Below are 23,938 nucleotides of genomic sequence, written 5' to 3' on the forward strand. Positions count from 1 at the left end.
CCGACTATCTGTAAAACGTGTCACTGTCCCAATTATTTTGGAGCTCACTCACTCTCCATAAATGCTTACAAAAGTGCAAAGCCCTCGTTTTTTTTCAAATACACAAGTTGGCATATCAGATTTCAAATAGCCGAATTAAACCAGCAAAATTACTTAGATGTTAAATAATAAAAGTATAGGAATAGCAGTAATATTCTTGCTGTGATAAGGTTGGTCACGGGACTTCTTTTTTTTTAAAGGAAAATCGCCGCGGTCACCTTAGGGTACCAAACTCAACGTTGTTCAACCCCATCACCTCTGAGTGGCGCTGCGGTGTAGGCTACGTTTGAACCACGATAGACTGTGTAAATCACTCAACGTAGGCTATGACGAATTGTAGCCTTTTTGAGTAGTCAAGAGTCAAACAATATTTTAACAGCGTCAAGTTTGTTTATTCATAACAATATCACAAGTAGTAGAAGTAGATGTAACAAGTAGGATGGCTAGTAACCTAACAGATTCTGACTATAGCCTACACGACGTGCTGGCAGACTATTTAACATACATCCATAATCTTTTTTTCCATTCTGACTCATACAGTGGATAGCCAAATAATTCGGGACTTCACTCCTCCTCTAAGGGAGCATTTCCTCTGTTACAATGACCGCTGTTGAAGAGACGCCTTGGTAGAGGAACATGCTGTGATTCATAAGGGTGTTATAATACAGACTAAACTCTGTAATAATGTTGCGCGTCGTAGTGGAATCAGCCAAAGGCATCCCCAAAAAGAAACTCGGACACCCAGATCCCATAGCAGCGGTAGTGTTCAAAGGTGAGATATTGTTTTGTTGCCTCTTGCTGTGGCATTTAGCCTACATTTTCACTTTGGTTTCAATGCCTTGATTGTTGGCTATTCTTGAGAAGTTCAAAACATCTGGATCAAAGACGTTCTCCAAATGTAGGCTAATAGAAATCAAAGATGAAGACATGCAGAGTTGCTTTCAGGTTGTAGCCTAGTTTTTAGTTAGGCTACTTTATAGTTCTCTTTATTTTAAAGTCACATTATCCTTTCTGTACTTTGCTGTCAATGTTGGGTTAACTGACCCATTTTCTGTCTATCATTTATTTTTTGAACCAACAATTGCAAGATTCCACAATAAGATGATATTCTGATGGATTTTGTGGTCCCCAAACATTTAACATGTTCAATAAACACAAACATGATGATCTTTGTATTCAAAGTGGAGATACTGCTTCATTTAACTGTGAGCATGTAAGGGCACAAAACTACTATGAATTGCATTGAAGGTACAACAATGGTACTGTGCATTGGTTCTGAGATACCGGAACCTCATTTTGCCTGCTTTAAGGCAATGAGTCACATTAAATAATGTTGCCTCTATTGTGTTACACAGAGGGAAAACATATTCCCTTATAAGGGGTTGGAATCACCCATTCTCCCCTGTCATCAACAGCTCTACAGCTGGGTCAATGTGCTTCATTTTTGCATGGATATTTTAGGATAAGAGTCCTTCCAAGATGCACATTCGACTTTTATGGTTCAATATGTTGCCACTCTAAATTGGCTCACTATGTTACCAGCCCCAGGGATGTTGTAGGTATTACCCATTTTAAAACTGCCTGTATATGTTAAAGGCCCAGTGCAGTTAAAAACGTGATATACCTGTGTTTTATATATATTTCCATTATGAGATTGAAAATTGAAATTGTGAAAATGATGATAATGTCCTTTTAGTGCAAAATGATTGCTTGAGAACTTTGCATTTTTGCAAAGAAGCTATTTTTATTTATTTTGGCCATTACATTAAAAACAATCACAGTAACGTAATTGTTACCCAGAAAGGATTTGATATTGAGATAAAAACGTCTGCATTGGACCCAGAGAAATATATTCTACCCATACATATAATCCCGAGTGGCGCAGCCGTCTAAGGCACTGCATGTCAATGCTTGAGGTGTCACTACAGACACCCTGGTTTGATTCCAGGCTGTATCACAACCGGCTGTGATTGGGAGTCCCGTAGGGCGGTGCACAATTGGCCCAGCGTCGTCCGGTGTCGGCCGTCATTGTAAATAAGAATTTGTTCTTAACTGACTTGCCTAGTTATATAAAGGGTACATAGAAACATATATATCCCATGTTTTAATCTTGCCACTTTGTGTAAATGCTACAGGTGAAAAGAAGAAAACTAAAGCAATTGATAGTGAACTCAATCCCGTGTGGAATGAAGTAAGTATAAATATTTACATTTACAATCCTTCCTCTCTCTGGCAGTCTCTGGGAATGTTGAAAAGGGACTCGAGAGGAATGTATTATGTGGAGGAGGGTATGAGAATGAATTAGGGAATGAGGCTAATATTTTGTCCGCTGTGCTTGGTGTTTGTTGATGACTCAACATGGAGTAGTTATTATTAGATAGAGGAATGATAACTGTTAACACTTCCCCTTTGATTTTAAACATTTGCACCCCCCACCCCCATGCTTCATCATTTCATAATTGAAATTAACATGGGCAAAGTTGAGTTTTTATGAACTAACTCAATTTGTGGTTGCAGGTGCTTGAGTTCGACCTAAAGGGCTCCCCATTGGATGCCTCCTCCTTTTTGGACGTGATTGTGAAAGACTATGAGACTATTGGCAAAGACAAGTACGTACCTGGCATGTAGCTACTGTAAATGTCTCAAATGTTTTGTGAGAGAACACACACCACACACACGCACACACACCTCCTGCTAATCGGACGCTGCTAGTGCTGCTAGGGAGGAGGTGGGACATAGTGTTTTACTCAGTTTGACCTCTTGTCATTTCTCAGTCAAAGTGCATCTCCATTAGAATGTGAACCTGGTCATTACAATACAGTGTCTGGTAATTACAGGTTATACAGAGAGTGAGTTAAAGGGAAAGTTCAAACCCTGAGGCCAGTGCTGAGTTTAAACCGAGCTGTAAGAAACTAGAGTAAGCACTTCTGCGGAGGGAGATCCATAATGTTCATTCAGGTCAAATCTTCAGGTTACTTGCATAACTCTGGGTTCTCTGATAATATGAGTGAGCTATCTTACATATGGGGCATGCCCTTTGGTGCGAGATCATAAGGAAGCTCCAATCACACAACATCTGCCGTAAACAGACAGGAGGCGTGGCGAATAGTGGGCAACCCCACTTATTATAACGCTCCAAGTCCCGTACTCTAGCTCATTATCAGACATATGTTTTCCTCCCTATGCATATTGAGATAACCCAATCATATTATCAGAGAACAGGGGTTACGCAAGTAACCTTAAGATTTGACCTTAAGGAACATTATGGATCTCTGACAGCAGAAGTGCTTACCCTAGTGCTTTTTCAAATACTTTTTTCGTTATCTCAAATATGGGTGTTTCACATATAGTCAACTCCCATTGCGCTCATGTACCCCCGAAGCTAGATTGTCTTGACATAATCATCCCTCAGAGGCCCCAACACAGCACTGTATATGGGGCGGCAGTGTAGCCTAGTGGTTAGAGCATTGGACTAGTAACCGAAAGGTTGCAAGTTCAAATCCCCGAGCTGACAAGGTACAAAATCTGTCGTTCTGCCCTTGAACAGGCAGTTAACCCACTGTTCCTAGGCCGTCATTGAAAATAAGAATTTGTTCTTAACTGACTTGCCTAGTTAAATAAAGGTAAAAAAAAAAAATGTCAGCGAGGGCGCAGTGACGTCTAGTTCGTAAATCCTCATAAACGTATGAGGGGTAGCCCAACATGCCGCATTGCAGCGTCACCTCTTGCTAGTTCAAAAAACAGCGGTCAGTGTGCGTCTTTGCGCATGCGTAGAGATCTATGAACGTTTGTCCGTATTTTTCCACCACACTTGAACCACCACTTCGGGATGGAGTCTCCAGTCACCATACAGGGGGTTACCTCTGGACTTACAAGTCTGTTCCGGACATGAGTCACATGTAAAGAGTGATGTGCGCTGCTCCACAGAATCATTCTCTGGGCTGGTCTGCACAAACACAGCGATCAGGTGCCACCTTGGTGGTTGATGTATGCCACTACAGTCGTATTGTCCATTCTGACCAGGATGTGACAATTCCGAAGAAAAGGCAGAAAATGCTTTAGTGCAAGCAGCACTGTAAGAAACTCAAGGTAATTTATGTGAGCATGACGTAGTTGTGGGGACTTACAATCCATTCAATGCTCTCCCCTCACAGACTACGCTACACCCTTTGAGAGATGTGTCTGTTATCACTACTTTCCTCAGACACTACCTCTAGGGGAGTGCCGTTGGCGAAGATGGAGGGGTCCCATCAGTGGCGGAGAGACGCTATGCTTGGGGAGGACACCGTTATCCTCCGCTGGAGGTGACTAAGGCAACACAGGCGTAGGGCAGACACCCAGCACTGAAAATATTTCATCCTCAATAGTCCAAACAGAAGATGGTGGAGGCCATCAACCCCAACATACAGAGACACGTCTTGAGTGTGACTGTATGACCCCATTGGAACATGGAGAGACATGATTCGCATGAAGCAACATGATTCGCCCGTCTGATAATGCAGCCTGGAAAGAGATTGAATTCAGAACTACGCCTAGATATTCTATTCTCTGTGTGGGCACTAAACAGCTGTTTATCTGATTCATCCTGAAGTCTACAAGGGCAGCTCTGTCTCTCACTGCCTGCTTCTGTTAATGGGAGCAGAACTGGTAGTGGTCTATGTACGCGGAGATCCTGTGTCCTCTCCATCTCAGGGGAGTTAGGGCCACCTCTACAACTTGCTGAACGTCCGAGGGGCTAGTGATATCCTGAAGGGAACTGTGAGATTCTCGAAACCCTGATAGGCAAACTTGAGAAATCTCCTATGTGCTGGCAGAATGCTTATGTGAAAATCCTGCAAATTGACTTTAGTGAACCAATCACCTCGACAAACAAAGCAAGACAGCACTTTGTGTGTAAGCATAAGGAATGTGAACTTTTTCAGATAGCTGTTGAGGATCTGTAGGTCCAATATGGGGCGCCGGAGAATGGATGAAAATAAATGTTCCATCTTGCCAGGGAGAGACGTGTCTGTAAGGGAGGCACAGCGTTCAGGGTGAAGGTGGTTTGCGAGAGATTGTTCCACTGCTCCTCCATACCTTGCATGTCCATGGCAGTGAAGTCCCTCGGTGGGACCTTACCGGAAAGGGGTTTGTCCCAGTTGTGTTTAGCCTCCACCAAGCATGCTGGGATCATGGGGACACGCTGTCTCCCAGGGATGGTATGGGATGAGTCTCTTCCTATTGAACCAGTCTCTTTCGCCGTTTTCGCACAAATAGATTAGCCTGTACTCCAGGCTGGGAGAGGAGGGCCCTCCACTCAGGGTGCTGGAAGGCCTTGAGGCCTGAGCCTTGGGGTCTTCATCCCCTTCCTCATCCTGATTGCAGAAGAGTCGCACAACACTGATGTCCTCCTCATCGTAAACCCCTATACCTCCTTTCCCTGCTGCTAGCTCGTCGAACCGAGAGTGGATATCTGGGGGGAGACCGTTCATAACCTTGGCCCAGCTCGGGGTTGTTGGGTTGCCTCCTCGCCCAAAGGCTGGGAGGAAGAGGAGCCTCGAGGGGGGCTGCTCTGCACACCCTCCATCTGAGGCTGGACTCCGGCAACTCCTTGCAATGCTCGCAGGACTCTGGGTTAGCAAGAGCCGCCTGAACATGCTCCAGTCCCAAGCAGGAAACACAGATAGGATATGTGTTCTTCACTGGCATCATGGACCCACACAGGCATGGGTGAGCCAGTTGGGGAACAGGAGGCCAGCTGGGTACACACTGTGAAGGGGTAGTAGTATCCATAGCTCCGGATAGTGGAGGGTTCAAGGCTACAGGTGTACTGGCCGATGCCTAGCTGTGTAGATAGTCCTGACATTAGCTAACTAGTGTTCACCCCGTGGGCTATTAGCCTAGCTTTTGCTAACATATTGCTAGCTGAAGACAAAGTGGATAGCATTCATTTTTGATGAGCTAGTTGGTTAGCTTTACCTTGCAGCGTGGGCTAACCGAGTAGAAAGGGCTAGTTGAATGAGCTATCTCTAAGCGTGTGTTGGCCGACATTTAGCTGTGAAGCTAGTCCTGATGTTAGCTAGCTTGCACTCACCTTGTGGCCTAATAGCCTAGCTATTGCTAGCACACTGCTAGCTGAAGAAAAAGCGTGTGGTGTAAGTCTTCGGTGAGCTAGCTAGGTTAGCTTTGCCTTACACTGTGGGCTAACCCCTTTTTAAAAATATTGCAATTTTGAAACTACAGTAAAAGTGCAGTAACTGCAGTCGACTGTGGTATTTCAGACACAGTAATTGCAGAATAACTGTAGTGTACTGCAGTTGAACTGCAGTTATACTGCACTGTAACTGCATTTACACTGCAAATTGACTGTAGTAAAAAAAACATTTTGGACGCATTATTTGCAACATACTGCAGTTATACTGCACTCTGTGTATTTAATTTATACTGTACTCTGACTGCAATATTTTTTTGTACGGGAACGAATCTCAAAATGATCTTTTCTCCCTTCCACTGTGGTGGGAATTAGCAGCACGAAGCAGGTACTGCTAAGTGGGCGAGTGGGGCAAAAGTTAGCCATGTGGCGCTAGTTTTGACTGGAGACTGAGAAGAACCCAACTTTTCCTTTTGGTAAAAGTACTTAACACTTTATACGAGAAGCAGTATCCTATCCTCAGTGGCGAGTTCACAATTGAGTAGGAAAACAATGAGACAAGTCGTGCTGAGGAGAGTGTAGAGAGAGCTTGTGATCTTCGTAAGGAAGAAAACGATAATGAGCTAGAGGGCGGGGCGTGGCGCCTTATAATAGGTTGTGTGATTGGAGTGTCCTTGTGATCCCATCCCGAAGGGCTTACCCCATACGTGAGATACCGAAACAAGTATTTGAAAGAGAACTTAGTTGATCTACAATTACATTAAAAAAGCTCAAGTTTTTCCATTGCAATGGGCCACATAACCTCTACAGGAACTCCTCTTGCCATGACAACATGTGTTGAGGAAAAATGGTGTTACCGCAGAGCTTCAATGATTACCACATTGGTAAGTGAAAAGTGAGGTGTGATTTGAAGTAGCACAACCCCTTATGGCTTCTCTACCACACCCTGTACCTGCCTCCGTGTTCAGACTCGCTGTGCTATGTGATGAGGATTTGTCTCTCTCTATGATGAAACAGTTTTCTCTCTCCAAAAGGCTATTGTTTCACCATGAGCACAAATCACTTCAAACTCAATAGATTCAAAATGGCTTCTCATGTGTCTTCTCTATATCAAGAGAAACAGGTATCAAAATGCTTTTTACTTAACATATTAGTGCTTTTAGATTGATGAAACATATCTAAGCTGTATTGATGCTTCATTGATGAAACATATCTAAGCTGTATTGATGCTTCATTGATGAAACATATCTAAGCTGTATTGACGCTTCATTGATGAAACATATCTAAGCTGTATTGACGCTTCATTGATGAAACATATCTAAGCTGTATTGACGCTTCATTGATGAAACATATCTAAGCTGTATTGACGCTTCATTGATGAAACATATCTAAGCTGTATTGACGCTTCATTGTTGTTCCAGTTCCATTGTGACATTTTTAAGTCCCGTAATGAGCGGCCTCTATTTAGCAACATGCTTTTCACCACTTCTCAGCAGGAACTCTAATCTAGATGCCTAGAGAGAGAGAGAGCAGGCTATGGTAATGAGAGTGACTCACGTCTTTGAGCTTCTATAATGTCTGGGGGGGGGGGGGGGGCACTGGCAGAGTCCAGACTCAAACACAAGCAAAGTTACAGAGCTTGCACAGGCTTGTCACTGGCAGATGGGGGGTTGATCTTGAGTATGTCTGAGAATCCTTGGCAGATGTGTGTATATGGGTGAGGTTGACTCATTCAGTATAAACACACACTCAATGAGGGGGGGGGGGGTGTTTTGGATATAAGGACATCTCCTAGTGACCACCATATACAATCACGTGTCCTGTTGAGTCATTTTTAATCCTCCATATCCAACATCAGAATTCTAAAACGTCCAAAATGATATTCAAACATGGATACATACAGTATGTTTTCTCTGCTAGACACTAGACAGTTAACTATAGCCTGCTCTTGCCAACTCCATTACTCATTCTCAATCCAAACATTGCATGACATTGAGTGACAAGGAGTTGACATGATAGCACAAATAGACGGGCACAGTTAGCAGCAGGGCCTTTGATATCAGCAAAAGAAAGAACTCCATATTATGCTGTATTATTTGACTTCATGGTGTGGAACTGCTTTTGACTCATAAAAGAGGAACTAGCCACTACACCGTGCATAAATATAGCCAACTAGTGTGCTGGCAGCTAGTGTGTGTTCCATATCATTAGTAACCGTCAACTCATTTCCTCAGGGGGAAAATATTCAACAATGGGTATTTTGCATGTGTCTGCTCGCCTTTGAAAAGTCAAGTGCCAACTAACTGAGTGAAGAAAAATGTTGAAATGTGTAGAATTCCAAGAGAGGAATAAAAACAAAAGACTCAAAGAGCATGACCCCGTAGCTGACCCTGTAGTTCAACTTCATTTCCAGGACGTGTTTTAATGCATGATTGTTTATCTCTCTGTGTGTGATGACAAATGATTTCAACAGGGGACATAGCCAAGAGGGGAGAGGCATGACAACATCCCACCTTTCCCCCTTTCTCTCCTCCCCCACCCTCTTCTCTCCTCTCTCCCTATCTCTCCCCTTCTCCCATCTCTCTTCTTCTCTTCTCTCCTCTCTTCTTCTCTCTCTATCCCCCTCTGTCTTCCTCTCTTTCAATTCACTTAAATTATATCTCTCCGTCCCTCCTTCTGTCTCCTTCTGTCTCTCTCAATTCAATTCCTCTCTCTCTCTCTTGCGCTCTCTCTCTCGCTCTCTCTCCTGCTCTCTCTCTCTCTCTCGCTCTCTCTCCCTCTCTCTCTCACCCTCTCTCTCTTTCTCCTGTCTCTCTCCTCCCCTCAGCCTGACACACAAGGCCAGACTACAGGCATGCCTGTGGTAGATGCTAATTGCTCCCAGCGGTTAGTCTTTCCTCGTCCTCCCTTTCATGATTCTTTCCCCCTCGTCTGTGGGATCGAGTGTTGTTCCTCACTACAGAGCACAGATGACATTTTTCCCAGTGTTCTCCGGGGAAGGCTCTAATGGTTGCCAAAATAAGCTAAGCTAGGCTGATGTTTGTCATTGTGACAGCTTATGAAGATCACTCAGCTACAGGAAAGTCGTCTTCTCGCTACCACCCTATCACTTTTCTTTCTTGAGTCCCTCCAATCCAGCACAAGCAAAGTGCCTCAATGGTATCAACAATATGTTGACATATACACACTTCTTTAAATTGTGGCTGCATGGCACAGGGGTGGCTATGTATACATAATAGGAATAACTGATATTAAGCAATGCAACGGGATTCTTAATCACAGTTGATTGCGTAATAAAGAACCCTTGGTACCTTCCTAGTTAGTCCTCAGTTCCCCCATAAGGGACATTCATCAGATCCGTGTGGCAAATATAACTGCTCTATAGGACTTGTTGCTAGGTTTGTCAATTCTGAAAGAAGTACAAATCAGAACTGGATACTGCCTGTGATTAGTCAAACAATGAATATATTCATATATATAAAATTACATACATCATTGTACACAAACAACAGAGGAAATCTACACCTCTTTATGCAGTAGACCAGCAAGCATAATACATGCATTTGCTTAAGTGATCTGGAAATTATATTACTATGTTACTGTATGCGTTTCCTCAAGAAATATTCATATCACGTAAATACAGTAGGTGCTCATGCCTTTTTACCTGTATTCCAGATTTATTGGCTCAGCTAAGATCTCTCTCCTAGACCTGGCTCATGGTCACACCAAGTCCCTCCCAGCAAAGAACCTGTCCCTGGTCAATGAGAAGAAACAGGACACTGGGGTGAGTTTCTCTATGGCTACACACTTGTGTCACTAAGAATGAACAGCTTCAAGAATGAACAAGATTTATAAACATGTATAAGCATTTATAATTAGCTTATCCTTAAAAGTAAATGAAGTGTAAGCAATAATACACTTTATTGTAGAGACATTGTCAAGAGGTTCGGTGCTTTTGGCTTAACGGCTAATGTGTTGGGTTGACAATCGCTGGACCCGGGTTCGAGTCCTGGTCAGAACAAACACACAAACACGCGCCCATAAGGTCATCGGAAAGGTGTGTACACATGAAGGACTTGGAATAAAGAAGCTTGGGGAGATGTTCTCCTAACGGGAGGGGCTAGTGTAGCGAGCATTTCGCTACACAACAAGCATTTCGCTACACTCGCATGAACATCTGCCAACCATGTGTATGTGACCAATAACATTAGATTTGATTGGAGTAGCGACCTCAACCCAACACCTAGGGGTCTCGTCAAGAGGTTCGGGTCTCTTGGCGGTGTTGGGTTGACAGTTGCTGGACCCAGGCCTGAGTCCCAGTTAGAACTACCCCATGCATATAATAACTAGGTTAAGACGTCTTGATTGTTGGCCATATCATGTCAATGTAAAATAATTTAAGTTAAAGTTGTCAATACATTGAGACATTGTCTTGAAGCAGCATGTTGACATTTAATCCCATCTGTTTTTTAGGCGACCATTAATTTGATGATAGGGTACGAGCCGCCAGCTAGCACAACTCCGAACCCTAACAATCAAACTGATGAAGTCCAGTCGTATGGGGACACAGGTCAGTTTAACATAACAAATATGTGGCACACCATCTTTTGTTTTGGTTAAGCACAATGGTGTCCTTCTCTCATGAGATCAGTTCCAATGCCCTTGTTATGCCGGTAATGTAAATCAACTCTTATACATGTAGTTTGGGAAAAGTATGCAGCTATCACAGTGGTATGTTTGGGTTTGGTATTGCAGTGGTAGCCTGGTTCCCAGATTTGTTTGTGTGTTAGCCAACTCCTCTCTTGTTCAATGTCATGTAATGAGCAGTTGACTAAAGTACAGACAGATCTGGTAGCCAGGGTTGTGTTCATTAGGGCACACAACAGGAAACATTTGAAAACGGAAACCAAACGCTTGCATTTCAGGTAGTCCCTACTTGTTTCAGAGTTTTCTTTTCACCATTTGGTCTCTAATGAATGCAACCCAGGTAACCAGGCTAGTGAGGTGATGTTGTGGTTTTAGGCTTTGGTTGGTAGGAAGTATTGGAGTGGTACTCGCTTGTCTGTGTTCGTTACACAAGTGAAAGGCTGCTTGCTGTTTATGGAAATGGAGGATGCAAATTGAAAAGACAAACAATACTCACAGCCTTTTGCAGACTCTGCCACAAGGAAACAGAATCGATAGAACATGTTTTGTAGTACGTTCCCTCTGTGGCTCGCTTTTGGAGTCAGGTCCAGGAATGGTTGTTATGTCATAATACCAGGTTACAGATTGATCTGCAAACTGTTTTGTTAGGTGATCTGAAAAACCACGATCAGTCAATGGGGAAATATAATTTGACTCCTGGGTAAAGTATTTATTTTTGGGGAAACATTGGTAGAAATGTTACAAATAGGGAGGTTCAGGGCTCATAAGACATCATAGTAAAATGGATGGATGTGTTGCAAAAGGAAAAATGGCATTCTACTGGGAAAGATGGGTGAATCTGTGGACATCGGAGGGTTGGAGTTCAGATTGAATGATGGATTGGCGCTGTGGATAAAAATCCAGCACATGAAGAAAGAGGAAATTAGGAATATGTCTGTGTGTCTAATTCTTTAACTACAGGTACTGTAGATATGAGTTCAAATAGCTGTAAGTAGCAGTAAAAGCAATGTTTACTCGAATCAGGGTAGGGATGTTAGGGTATATATTTTTTTTTAATATACACACGACACAAGTACTCTCAGCAGACAATATGCTGAACACAGGTCACCTGGACCAGAAGTCCCCGCAAGAATAGTAAACTAAAGTGTTTTTACCAACTGGGGACATTTTGTTGGTCCCCACAAGGTTAGATTCTACTTCTATGGGGTTTAGGTTAGAATTAGGTTTAGGGTTAGGAGCTAGGGTTAGTTTTAGGGTTATGGGTTAAGGTTAGGGTACAGGTCAGAGTTAGGTGTAAGTTTAGGGTTAGGGAAAATAGGATTTTGAATGGGACTGAATTGTGTGTCCCCACAAGGTTAGTTGTACAAGACTGAGTGTGTGTGTTCCCAGGTGGTGGTGAGGAAGGGGAGGATAGGGAGGAGGTATCCCTTGGGGGTCAGGTGGGGACCCCTGGAGTTCCACCCACACCTGGCCAGCCTGGTAACCCCAACCAGAGGCATGTCCGGACTAGCCGCAAGAGACACCGGGCCCTGGCCAACAAGCCACAGGACTTCCAGGTAGAGTACATAGCAGGCACATGAAGTGCATGTCAAAAGTTCAAAGTATCCTCCCCTCCTCATCTCTCTTCCTTCATTTGCACTGATCTGAAACCACAGGAGAGATGAAAGCAGTATGGTGGATGGTGGTTTTCACCCTCCAGTTCTTTCAGATCAGTGGTAGAGAAGACGAGCAAAGGACTATTGAGATGCAGCCCTGGATGGTAGTATGGGGCCCTGTTTAAATACTTATGACATGCGTCCTTCATCCCATTTTACCTTACTTGAGGTAATCACTAATCTGTATAGGTATGAGAGATGACAGCAATATGATAACTATGCATTCATCAATCCAATCACGAACAGATCAGTGATTGCCTCAAGGAAGGAAGGAAAAAAGGAAGGAGATGTGAATTTTGTGGTAGAACAGCACCTGCGGGTCCTCTTTGACCTCTCCTATTATTGACAAATTAAATAAATAAAGGCATAATTAAGGAATTTTGTGTTTGTTATAATTACTGTGTTAGTTTAACTATCTTACACTGTTGTCTTCAATGACCAGATTCGTGTTCGAGTTATCGAGGGCCGACAGTTGCCGGGAAACAACATCAAACCGGTTGTCAAAGTGAATGTGTGCGGACAGACCCACAGAACCAGGATCAGACGAGGAAACAACCCCTTCTTTGATGAGGTAATCTCTTCATAACTCTATGGTTTTAAACTGCCCTTACACTCCAAAATCAAAACCACTAGGGCAAAGTTACACTTCTCTGATTGCGCTGACTCATCAATACTGTATATATCAACATTTTTATAAACCCTCTCCACAGATGTTCTTCTTCAATGTCAACATCCTGCCTTCAGAGCTTTTAGATGACTGTATCAGTATTCGGGTAAGTACAACACTCCCTCTCAGACTGGGTATAGTCTATATACAGTGTGTTCACGAGTTCGGCTTCTCTCCATCTGACGAACATGGAGGGGGTTTTGGCGTGGATGGTAGATGGGGAGGCTAGACCCCGGTCGGGGATCGGAGTTGGTAGCTGTCCTCCCAGCAGGATCAGCCCCCAGTCATGGACTGCTGGCAGTGCCAACCCACGTAAGACAAGGTTGTGTGAGCATGGATCTGATGAACATGCAGGAAGGGGTTGAGCTGGCCCACCATTATGTAGGAAGCCTGGAGGCAATGGGGATTGGTAGCTGGCCCCCCAGCAGGATCAGCCCCAAGCCATAAGCCAAGGTTGTGCTTGCCCCCCTTCCTTTATACAAGAGCGAGAAAGACTTTCTGACAACGAGGTCGCTACTGGTACAAGTCTGAGTCGCCACTGGTCAGAGTGGAGTCTGTACGTGAAGACACTGCATGGGAAAAAGATGGGCACCCTATTATGTGGGCTGAGTCACTGGATTACTAATGCTCTTCCATGCTGTCCCTAGGACGGGTGCATCATGTTGTGCCAGGCCTTTTCTGCTATACTTGACTTGAGTGGGTTGAGTTGCTGGTCTTGCGCCAGTGCGGTGGAGGAGATCTTCGTGGGCTATAATCAGCCTTGTCTCAGGGTAGTAAGTTGGTGGTGTGTTGATATCCCTCTAGTGGTGTGGGGGCTGTGCTTTGTGGGGGTTATATCTTGCCTGGTTGGCCCTGTCTGGGGTTATTGTCGGACAGGGCCACAGTGTCCCCCCCGCCCGTCTCAGCCTCCAGTATCTATGCTGCAACAGGGTGTGCCGGGTGGCTAGGGTCAGTCTGTCCTGTCTGGTGAAATTCTCCTGTCTTATCTGGTGTCCTGTGTGAACTTAAGTATGCCACCCCCACTACCTGTTGTTTTTGACCCTCCCTCCCTCCCTCCCTCCCTCTTTCGCTCTCTCTACCGCTTTTGCTGTCTTAACCTTTGAATACTCGGCTATAAAATGCCAACTGACATCTACTCCTGAGGTGCTGACCTGTTGCACCCTCTATAGCCACTGTGATTATTATTTGACCCTGCTGGTCATCTATGAACGTTTGAACATCTTGAAGAACAATCTGGCCTTAATGGCCATGTACTATTATAATCTCCACCCGGCACAGCCAGAAGAGGGCTGGCCACCACTCAGAGGATCGTTCCTCTCTAAGTTTCTTCCTAGGTTCCTGCCTTTTCTAGGGAGTTTTTCCTAGCCACCCTGCTTCTACATCTGCATTGTTTGCTGTTTGGGCTTTAGGCTAGGTTTCTGTATACGCACTTTGTGACATCTGCTGATGTAAAAAGGACTTTATAAATCCATTTGATTTGATTTTGATGTCATGGAAAGAGCAGGTGTTCTTAATGTTTTGAACACTCAGTGTAAATCAATCATTTTAAAACTCCTTGATTGTGGTAAACTATGAAGCAGTTTAGAACTAAGGGCTGGGTTTGTTTCAACATCACTAATTCTCTCTGTCTCTCGCTCTCTCTCTCTGCAGGTCTATGATTCCTACTCCCTCAGAGCAGACAGTCTAATGGGGGAGTTCAAGGTGACATTTAAATGTACAAAAAGTGCATTTAATTTAGTTATATACAGAGCATTACATTCAGCCTATTATGTTTGCCTTTCATAACAATGACAGAAAACGTTGGATAAATCACAGAAATCCTTTGTTCAAACATGGATTGGCTACAATGCACACTACCACACTGTTTATACAGTATTGAATATATTACTGTAATCATCCTTCCAGGCAATAACCTCAATATCTGTATTTGGTTGATATTTAATTGAGTTGTCAACAAATATGCATTTTTATTGAACGAAAAGTAAAATGGTTGAAATCTAGTTAAAATCAGTTGTGTAGTATAACCAGACTTTATTTTCTTTTTAACAGTTGGATGTTGGGTACATATATGACGAACCTGGTAAGTTCATCTTTACAGAAGAGTGACACAGGAGAGGAGTATTATCTTGATCTTCAATTATCTTCAAAGACATCCTTTGTCTGTGTCTGTGTCTGGAATGTGTATATTCTTATGGTCAACAGCCCACGCCATAATGAGGAAGTGGCTTCTCCTGAGTGACCCTGATGACTCTAGCTCGGGGGCCAAAGGTTACCTGAAGGTCAGCCTGGTCATCGTGGGGACAGGAGACGAGCCACCGGTACGACTGCTGTGTCACTATGCTATGTCACCATACGCCTCACCTGTCTTTCTCTACATTCTCTACCATTGTACTTAATGTAATATTGATTACATAGTTTATAAACTCAGCAAAAAAAGAAACGTCCTCTTACTATTAACTGTTTATTTTCAGCAAACTTAACATGTCTAAATATTTGCATGAACATAACAAGATTCAACAACTGAGATATAGACTGAACAAGTTCCACAGCCATGTGACTAACAGTCAGTATCTGGTGTGGCCACCAGCTGCATTAAGTACTGTAGTGCATCTCCTCCTCATGGACTGAACCAGATTTGTCAGTTCTTTCTGTGAGATGTTACCCCACTCTTCAACCAAGGCACCTGCAAGTTCCCAGACATTTCTGGGGGAATGGCCCTAGCCTTCACCCTCCGATCCAACAGGTCCCAGACGTGCTCAATGGGATTGAGATCCGGGCTCATCGCTGGCCATGGCAGAACACTTACATTCCTGTCTTGTAGGAAATCACGCACAGAACGAGCAGTGTGGCTGGTGGCATTGTCATGCTGGAGGGTCATGTCAGGATGAGCCTGCAGGAAGGGTACCACATGAGGGAGGAGGATGTCTTCCCTGTAACGCACAGTGTTGAGATTGCCTGCAATGACAACACGCTCAGTCCGATGATGCTGTGACACACCGCCCCAGACCATGACGGACCCTCCACCTTCAAATCGATCCCGCTCCAGAGTACAGGCCTCAGTGTAACGCTCATGCCTTGGATGATAAACCTGAATCCGACCATCACCCCCGGTGAGACAAAACCGTGACTCAACAGTGAAGAGCACTTTTTGCCAGTCCTGTCTGGTCCAGCTATGGTGGGTTTGTGCCCATAGGCGACGTTGTTGCTGGTGATGTCTGGTGAGGACCTGCCTTAAAACAGGCCTACAAGCCCTCAGTCCAGCCTCTCTCAGCCTATTGCGGACAGTCTGAGCACTGATGGAGGGATTGTGTGTTCCTGGTATAACTCGGTAAGTTGTTGTTGTTGCCATCCTGATACCTGTCCCGCAAGTGTGATGTTCGGATGTACCGATCCTGTGCAGGTGTTGTTACACGTGGTCTGCCACTGCGAGGACGATCAGCTGGTCTCCCTGTAGCGCTGTCTTAGACGTCTCACAGTACGGACATTGCAATTTATTGCCCTGGCCACATCTGCAGTCCTCATGCCTCCTTGCAGCATGCCTAAGGCACGTTCACGCAGATGAGCAGGGACCCTGGGCATCTTTCTTTTGGTGTTCTTCAGAGTCAGTAGAATGGCCTCTTTAGTGTCCTATGTTTTCATAACTGTGACCTTAATTTCCTACCGTCTGTAAACTGTTAGTGTCTTAACGACCGTTCCACAGGTACATGTTCATGAATTGCTTATGGTTTATTGAACAAGAATGGGAAACAGTGTTTAAACCCTTTACAATGAAGATCTGTGAAGTTATTTGGATTTTTATGAATTATCTTTGAAAGACAGGGTCTTGAAAAAGGGAGGTTTATTTTTTTGCTAAGTTTGGTAGAATGTGTACAATATCAATATGTTATACAACTACATGCAACATAATATATTTCATCAAGGCTCTCCCCTCCCCTCCTGTGTGTTCAGACTGAGAAGAGAGAGCGGAACGAGGAGCAAGATGACATAGAGAGTAATCTGTTGGTGCCTGCTGGGGTAACACTCAGATTGGTCACTCTCAACCTGAAGGTGTACCGTGCTGAGGACATGCCTCAGAGTACGTGTATATTCCTTCTTTCTCCATCCTCCACCCTTCTTCCTCCATCAGCAGCAAAGTGTCATTTAGTTCAGTCCAAAAACAACCTCGTGCCCCTTTCCTTATCCCTAAACCTCTTGTTTCTTCCACCTATCACTTCCCCCTTACCCCCTACCCCCTACCCCATTGGGTATGCATAGTCCTAGGTAAAGGAAACGTGTAAGCAATATGGCAGACGTTAGTATGAACAGCCAAAACCATATTGATTGCACGTATCTGCAAACACCAAGTGATTAAGTGTTCTTTTTTAATCTGGAAATGTATTTCAAGTCATCCAACATTGTTATCAGTGGGCCTATTCTTTCAAAACGTTGACTGGACGTCTTGTTATTTTTTTTATGTGAGTGTGTGTTAATATCCTTTCACTCCGTCTTACAGTGGATGATGCGTTTGTACAGACTGTGAAACAAGTATTTGGAGGGGAAGGCGATAAGAAAAACTTAGTTGATCCATTTCTGGAGGTCAGCTTCGCTGGCAAGAAGGTAAAGCTAAGACTCAGAACTCCGAGAATGCAAGAGAAGGACAAAACGTCAAGTCATTCGGCAAATATTTTCAGATCTTTGGTTAGATGTTTGCTTAATGATGACATTGTTTTGGTTTCAGTTGTGCACCAAAATTATCGAGAAAAATGCCAATCCTGAGTGGAACCAGCTGATCAACCTTCAGGTCAAGGTGTGACCTAGCTCTCTCGTATTACTTGTAGTACACCACAACACAAATGGATGATATGAATGGAAGCCAGACAAACACAACATGCTCTCATTTCCCTCTTTAGTTCCCATCCATGTGTGAAAGCATCAAGTTGACTGTATTTGACTGGTAAGACTTTGGTTATCCTCCCTGGAAGACAGATACAGTGCATGTTTGGATGTCGTTGTTATAGCGGTTTACTGTGTATTACACTATCCACATTTCATGTATACCTTCACTTTTAAATGCTGCTACTTTGAATTAGAAGACATGAATATCGTAGGAAAGTTTATTAACAACGTATTGAACTTTTCACACAGGGATCGTCTGACCAGGAATGATGTGATAGGAACCACATTTCTAAATCTGACCAAAATAGCCTCATCTGGTGGTGAGATTGAAGGTATGGTATCGCTCTCTCTCACTGTGTTTGTGTGTGTGTGTGTGTGTGTGTGTTCCCTGTCTCAACCACATTGCATCTGTCCCTTCAAACAGATACGCCTGCAGAAAATTGCACCAATCTGTCATCTGAAGGTAAAGAAACATCATCTTTTTGTATGAGGCCTCCCTATAGGGTGGAGTTTTGGGCCAGTAACCGAAAGGTCCCTTGTTGAATACCCGAGCTGACAAGGTGAAAACATCTGTCTATGTGCCTTTGAGCAAGGCACGTAATCCTAACTTGCTCCAGGGTTGCCTTACTACTATGGCTGACCCTATAAAACAACACCTTTCACTGCACCGATCTGGTGTGTGACAATACTACTTTTTATTATTTATTGCTTTTGTCAAACAGGGACAGCATTTGTAAATACTAAAGTTTGACTACAGATGTAGCATAGGCACCAGACCACGTTGTATTACCATGTCAAAAAATAAATAGAAAATGGGGGGGAAATAGAAGCTGTTTTTCTGTTATCTCCAGACCATCAGATTGTTAAATAGTCACCCCTAGCCGGCCTCTGCCCAGTAGCCTGCCCTGAACTTAGTCACTGTTTCTAGCCGGCTACCACCCTGTACTCTAGCCTGCACCTTAGAGCCTGCTGGCCTACTTACTGTATGTACATAGTCATTCAACACAGGTCACTTGAACACTGTTTTACCCACTTTATGTGTATATACTGTATATTCTAGTCAAGGCTCATCCTGTATAACTACTTCTGTACACACGTTGTCTATTCATATACTGTCCATACTGTCAATAAATACATACATACATACAGTATATTTATATTCCAGACTCATTCTGATATTTCTTAAATGTCTTTCTTTAAATTGTTTTGGATTTTTCTGTATTGTTAGATATTACTGCACTGTTGGAGCTAGAAACATAAGCATTTCACTGCTTCTTCGATAACTTCTGCAACATATGTGCACCATCGCTCAGAGTCTGGTCGCCAGGCTAATTACACTGTACTTGGCAATGGACTGGAGTAAATATGACATTCATTCAAAATATCTGTAGCAAACCATTTCACAAAGAGAACCTGCCCTTTTATTACAGTGAGCAGTGGGGAGGCGGAGGTGGGTTTCCTCCCAGCGTTTGGGCCTTGCTACCTAAACCTGTACGGCAGTCCCAGGGAGTTCACTGGCCTCCCAGACCCGTACGAGGAACTCAACTTTGGCAAGGTAAGACCATCCCTGGGGTTGAGGACAAGTGCTTCAGCTCTGGTAAGATGTTTTGCTATTCCTTTTTCTTATTGTAAATATTTGCATATCTAACATGCATTTCTCTCTCACAGAAACATGCAATTATTAAGATTCCGAATTAAAAATTGTTGTAGAAAATCAGCTCTTGTAGATGAGAAAACGATTAAGCATTCACCCAGGGTTTATTCAATGGTGACCTGAGCAAGGGGAACCTGTTCTGGACGCAGCCAGCATTGGACTCTCTTAAACACAAATACATTTTAGCTTATAAAGGCAAGGAACATCTGGTTTAGATCAGTATTCTCTTTTCTGCTGAGTTTCTTGGCAAGCGTATCTAATCTATAAAACATACAGGTATCTAATTTATATACAGTATACCCCCCCTTCAATGTATAACACGTGGGAATGCCACATTTCATACTTCGATTCCTCAAATCCAGATAGTTCAACTTGGGTAATAGCTTTAAAGCACACCGTACAGTTGTCTAACACAATTGTCATTAAGCTTAATTTTTCCTTCACAAAACTATACATTTTTTTCTCAAGTAATTTCCTGTGTTGATAGGAACATCTTGTGTAGCAACACGATTACAGTATCACTGTGTTGTTTCATCTCTGTCTCTGCCTGCCTGCCTGCCTGCCTACCAGGGTGAAGGGGTGGCCTACAGGGGCAGAGTCCTCATCGAGCTCTCCACTCAGCTGGAAGGCAAAGCTGACGGGAAGCTGGACAACATCTCCAGTGATGACATCCTGGTGGCCCAGGTACACAGAGAGGGTGGGATCCTGTCATAGCTGGGATATTGTTGCTTCATGTATTAATAAAGGTTATTACTTCCGGAATTGACTTCCTTCACTTCGAATTGACCCCAACCCTGGTACGAAACTTGCAAAACTTAGAGAAGAACTGATGAGAAATGGATACAGAGAAAGCTAGAAGGGAAAAGTTTACCCTCCATCTAGATTTCCTGTGTGTAGATAGTGTTTCCAAATCCAATTTTGATTTAGTCAGGCAATAATGCACCTTTAATGAATGTACACTGGAATTAAGCACCCCTGACCTCTTGTTTGTGCTTTCAGAAGTACCAGCGGAGGAGGAAGTTCTCGCTGTGTGCTGTGTTCCACAGCTCCTGCATGCTCCAGGAGCCCGGTGAGCCAATCCAGTTCGAGGTCAGCATCGGTAACTACGGCAACAAGCTGGACTCCACCTGCATGCCGCTGGCATCCACAACCCAATACAGCTGTGCTGTGTTTGACGGTGAGAAAACCTAGACTATACACCAGTGTTCTTCAGTCCTGATAGGTACCCTCCTGGTGTGCTAGCTATTGTTCCAGCCCAGTGCCAACACATTAGACCTTGATTAGACCTGATATTTGAACGTTTACAAAATATAGATTTTTTAGCACCCATGCTTCGAGAGCATGTGTTTGTTCATCTATCAATTCTAAAGGCACAAGGCAGACCAACTATACACAGTCATGAATATGAAAACAGGAAAACATACAGTGCCTTCGGAAGGTATTGAAACCCTTTGACTTTTTCCACATTAAGCAAATCCCTACACACAGTAGCCCATAATGACAAAGCGAAAACAGTTTTTTTTAGAAATGTTTGCTAATTTATACAAATAAACAGAAATATCACATTTACATAAGTATTCAGACCCTTTACTCAGTACTTTGTTGAAGCACCTTTGTCAGCGATTACAGCCTTGCATCTTCTTGGGTAGGACACTACAAGGTTGGCTTAGCTGTATTTGGGGAGTTTCTCCCGTTCTTCTCTGCAGATCCTCTCAAGCTCTGTCAGGTTGGATGGGGAGTGTTGCTACACAGCTATTTTCAGATCTCTTCAGAGATGTTCGATCGGTTTCCAGTCCGGGAACTGACTGGGGCACTCAGGGATATTCAGAAACCTGTTTTTGCTTTGTCATTATGGGGTATTGTGTTTAGATTGATGAGGGAGAAAAAAACAATTGAATCAATGTTAAAATAAGGCTGTAACATACCAAAATGTGGGAAAAGTAAAGGGGTCTCAATCTGAATACTTTTCTGAGGACACCATTCATTCCTATCAAAAGTGCATTGCTGTTTCCAATGCAGTAGAGACATTCCCATACAGCAGGACTAAATTGTCAAGTTGTACAGGTATATACCACTCTGCAGCTTGAACTGAATATGACTTAGTTCTGTTTCTCCTGTAGGTAACCACTACTATTACCTGCCCTGGGCTGACACCAAACCTGTTGTCATCCTCACATCCTTCTGGGAAGACATTAGCCACCGATTGGATTCAGTCAACATCATCCTCTACATCGCAGACAGACTGGTGAGAAACACTTCCAACAAATCGACCAATCAAATAATCAATCAACCAATCATGGGATAATTCTCAGTTGTTGCAACTTTGTTATTTTGTTGTAATTTCTTCCAGGAATCCAACCTCACTTCTTTGAGAACAGCCATCCTTGCCAAAGCCTCAGAGGTGCGCTTGGCTGAGATCTGGCTCAAACTCATCAACCACATGATTGAGGATCTGAGCAAGTAAGACATTCATCGATCGTATCTCAGCTTATAATTGTTTCTTGCTAGGTTCTGTTAGCTTCCTTCTAACTTATCCTAGCTTCACGCTAGATTCAGATAACTTCATGATATGTTCTGAATGCTTGGTTGTGATAATTTCATGCTAGGATCTGGTAGCTTTGTGCTTGGTTATGATAGCTTCACCCTAGCTACACATTCGTTAGTTTCATGCTAGGTTCTGATAGCTTCATGATACATTTTGATAGATGAACACTAGCTTCTGATAGCTTTATGCTAGGTTTTGATAGCGTAATGCTAGGTTCTTAAAGCGTCATATAGGTTCTTAAAGCTTTAAAGCTTCTGATAGATTCAGTATAGTTTCTGTAGCCTCATGCTAGCTTCTGATAGCTTTCAGGTACCAGATCTTGAGGGCAGGCCCAACCTGACGGCTCTGGACATCCAGATTAAGAAGCTGCGTGATTCGGCGGTGGCCATCATCAGAGAGATGGCCAAACGCTTGAAGGAGGAGGCCACCGACGTTATAGCCACTCTGACAGACATCGAGGACTGGCTGGAGAGACTGAAACAGCTTGCAGAGGAGGTCAGGAGCAACAAGACATTGACATTCTCACAACATTCAGGGTTCAATAGCACATTGAATATTGGAATGTCCTTAAAGTAAGGGCGTGCCCTTATTTTGAGGGTGCCATGACTTGTTATAGGAGTGCCAAGCCCACTCAATTTGAACCAGCTTGTGAATGGAATTGTCTCTCTCTCTCTCTCTACTACTGTCAATGGAAAACTCTCTCTCTCCCCATCTCTTAATAATCTCTCTTTCATACCTGTCTTTCACTCTTCCCTCAGCCCCAGAACAGTATGCCTGACGTGGTGATCTGGATGCTGCGTGGAGAGAGGAGGGTGGCGTACGCCCGTCTCCCAGCCAATCAGATCCTCTACTCCACCTACAGTGAGCAGGCCTGTGGGAAATACTGTGGCAGGACCCAGACCATCTTCATGCAGGTACTAGGATGGAGAACAGACTGATACTAGTGATAGTAGTAGTAGTAGTAGTAGTAGTAAGTGTAGCAGTATGATAATGGTAGGGAAATTCTATGGCAGGACCCTATACTATCTTATTGCAGGTATTATGATGGAGAACAGAGACTACTGATCATGCTACTACTATTGCCAATAGTATTAGTAATATTAGTGCTAATAGTAGTAGTACTTGTTTAAGTAGTAGTAATACTGGGAAGAGGCTCATAATCAATCAGTTTTGTGTCAATGTCCAATGACAATGTCTGTCAGAGTGCGAAGAGAGGAAGAGTCCAGGGGGCGGATCTGTTTAAACGCAGGTGCATTGGTTTAAACCTCAGATATGGCATAAACATTCGGAGATTGTAACGGCTCTCCTCTTCGTCTGATGATGAGGAATAGGAATCATCGGACCAACACGTGGTAAGTGTTCATAGTAAATTAAATTAAATCAACTGAACACTGAATGACAAAAAACAACAAAGAGTGTGAACGACACGAAACAGTCCTGTAGGGTGAAAAAACACAAAACAGGAAACAACTACCCACAAACACAGGTGGGAACAGGCTACCTAAGTATGGTTCTCAATCAGAGACAACGATTGACAGCTGACTCTGATTGGGAACCATACCAGGCCAAACACGTAGAAATACAACACACAGAACAAAACAGAATGCCCACCCCAACTCACACCCTGACCAAACCAAAATAGAGACATAAAAAAAGAACTAAGGTCAGGACAGGACAGTACCCCCCCCCCCCCCCAAAGGTGTGGACTCCGGACGAAAAACCTGAA

The 23,938-nt window shown here is 43.6% G+C and overlaps 1 protein-coding gene across 3 annotated transcripts in view; it reads left to right on the forward strand.

Moving 5' to 3' along the window:
• Positions 1-452: 452 nt before the first annotated feature.
• LOC109898474 (myoferlin) overlaps positions 453-23,938 on the forward strand; it is a 54,032-nt gene continuing 30,546 nt past the window's right edge. The window contains exons 1-24 of one of the 3 annotated variants that reach the window (XM_031834110.1): positions 454-811; positions 2,175-2,230; positions 2,557-2,648; positions 9,845-9,953; positions 10,643-10,739; positions 12,206-12,372; positions 12,914-13,042; positions 13,182-13,244; positions 14,789-14,839; positions 15,188-15,218; positions 15,341-15,456; positions 17,087-17,213; positions 17,631-17,734; positions 17,856-17,924; positions 18,028-18,071; positions 18,263-18,345; positions 18,438-18,476; positions 19,444-19,568; positions 20,238-20,351; positions 20,667-20,844; positions 21,788-21,912; positions 22,018-22,127; positions 22,515-22,707; positions 22,971-23,126. In XM_031834110.1, coding sequence (XP_031689970.1) covers positions 724-811; positions 2,175-2,230; positions 2,557-2,648; positions 9,845-9,953; positions 10,643-10,739; positions 12,206-12,372; positions 12,914-13,042; positions 13,182-13,244; positions 14,789-14,839; positions 15,188-15,218; positions 15,341-15,456; positions 17,087-17,213; positions 17,631-17,734; positions 17,856-17,924; positions 18,028-18,071; positions 18,263-18,345; positions 18,438-18,476; positions 19,444-19,568; positions 20,238-20,351; positions 20,667-20,844; positions 21,788-21,912; positions 22,018-22,127; positions 22,515-22,707; positions 22,971-23,126 — 2,466 coding nt within the window. In that variant the 5' untranslated portion in view covers positions 454-723. Of the gene's footprint in view, positions 812-2,174; positions 2,231-2,556; positions 2,649-6,878; positions 7,054-9,844; positions 9,954-10,642; positions 10,740-12,205; positions 12,373-12,913; positions 13,043-13,181; positions 13,245-14,788; positions 14,840-15,187; positions 15,219-15,340; positions 15,457-17,086; positions 17,214-17,630; positions 17,735-17,855; positions 17,925-18,027; positions 18,072-18,262; positions 18,346-18,437; positions 18,477-19,443; positions 19,569-20,237; positions 20,352-20,666; positions 20,845-21,787; positions 21,913-22,017; positions 22,128-22,514; positions 22,708-22,970; positions 23,127-23,938 lie in introns of those variants that run through there. The other 2 variants (XM_031834111.1, XM_031834112.1) reach the window with 2 other exon arrangements.

Source organism: Oncorhynchus kisutch, linkage group LG10, assembly GCF_002021735.2.
Source record: "Oncorhynchus kisutch isolate 150728-3 linkage group LG10, Okis_V2, whole genome shotgun sequence".
Taxonomy (NCBI): Eukaryota; Metazoa; Chordata; class Actinopteri; order Salmoniformes; family Salmonidae; genus Oncorhynchus; species Oncorhynchus kisutch.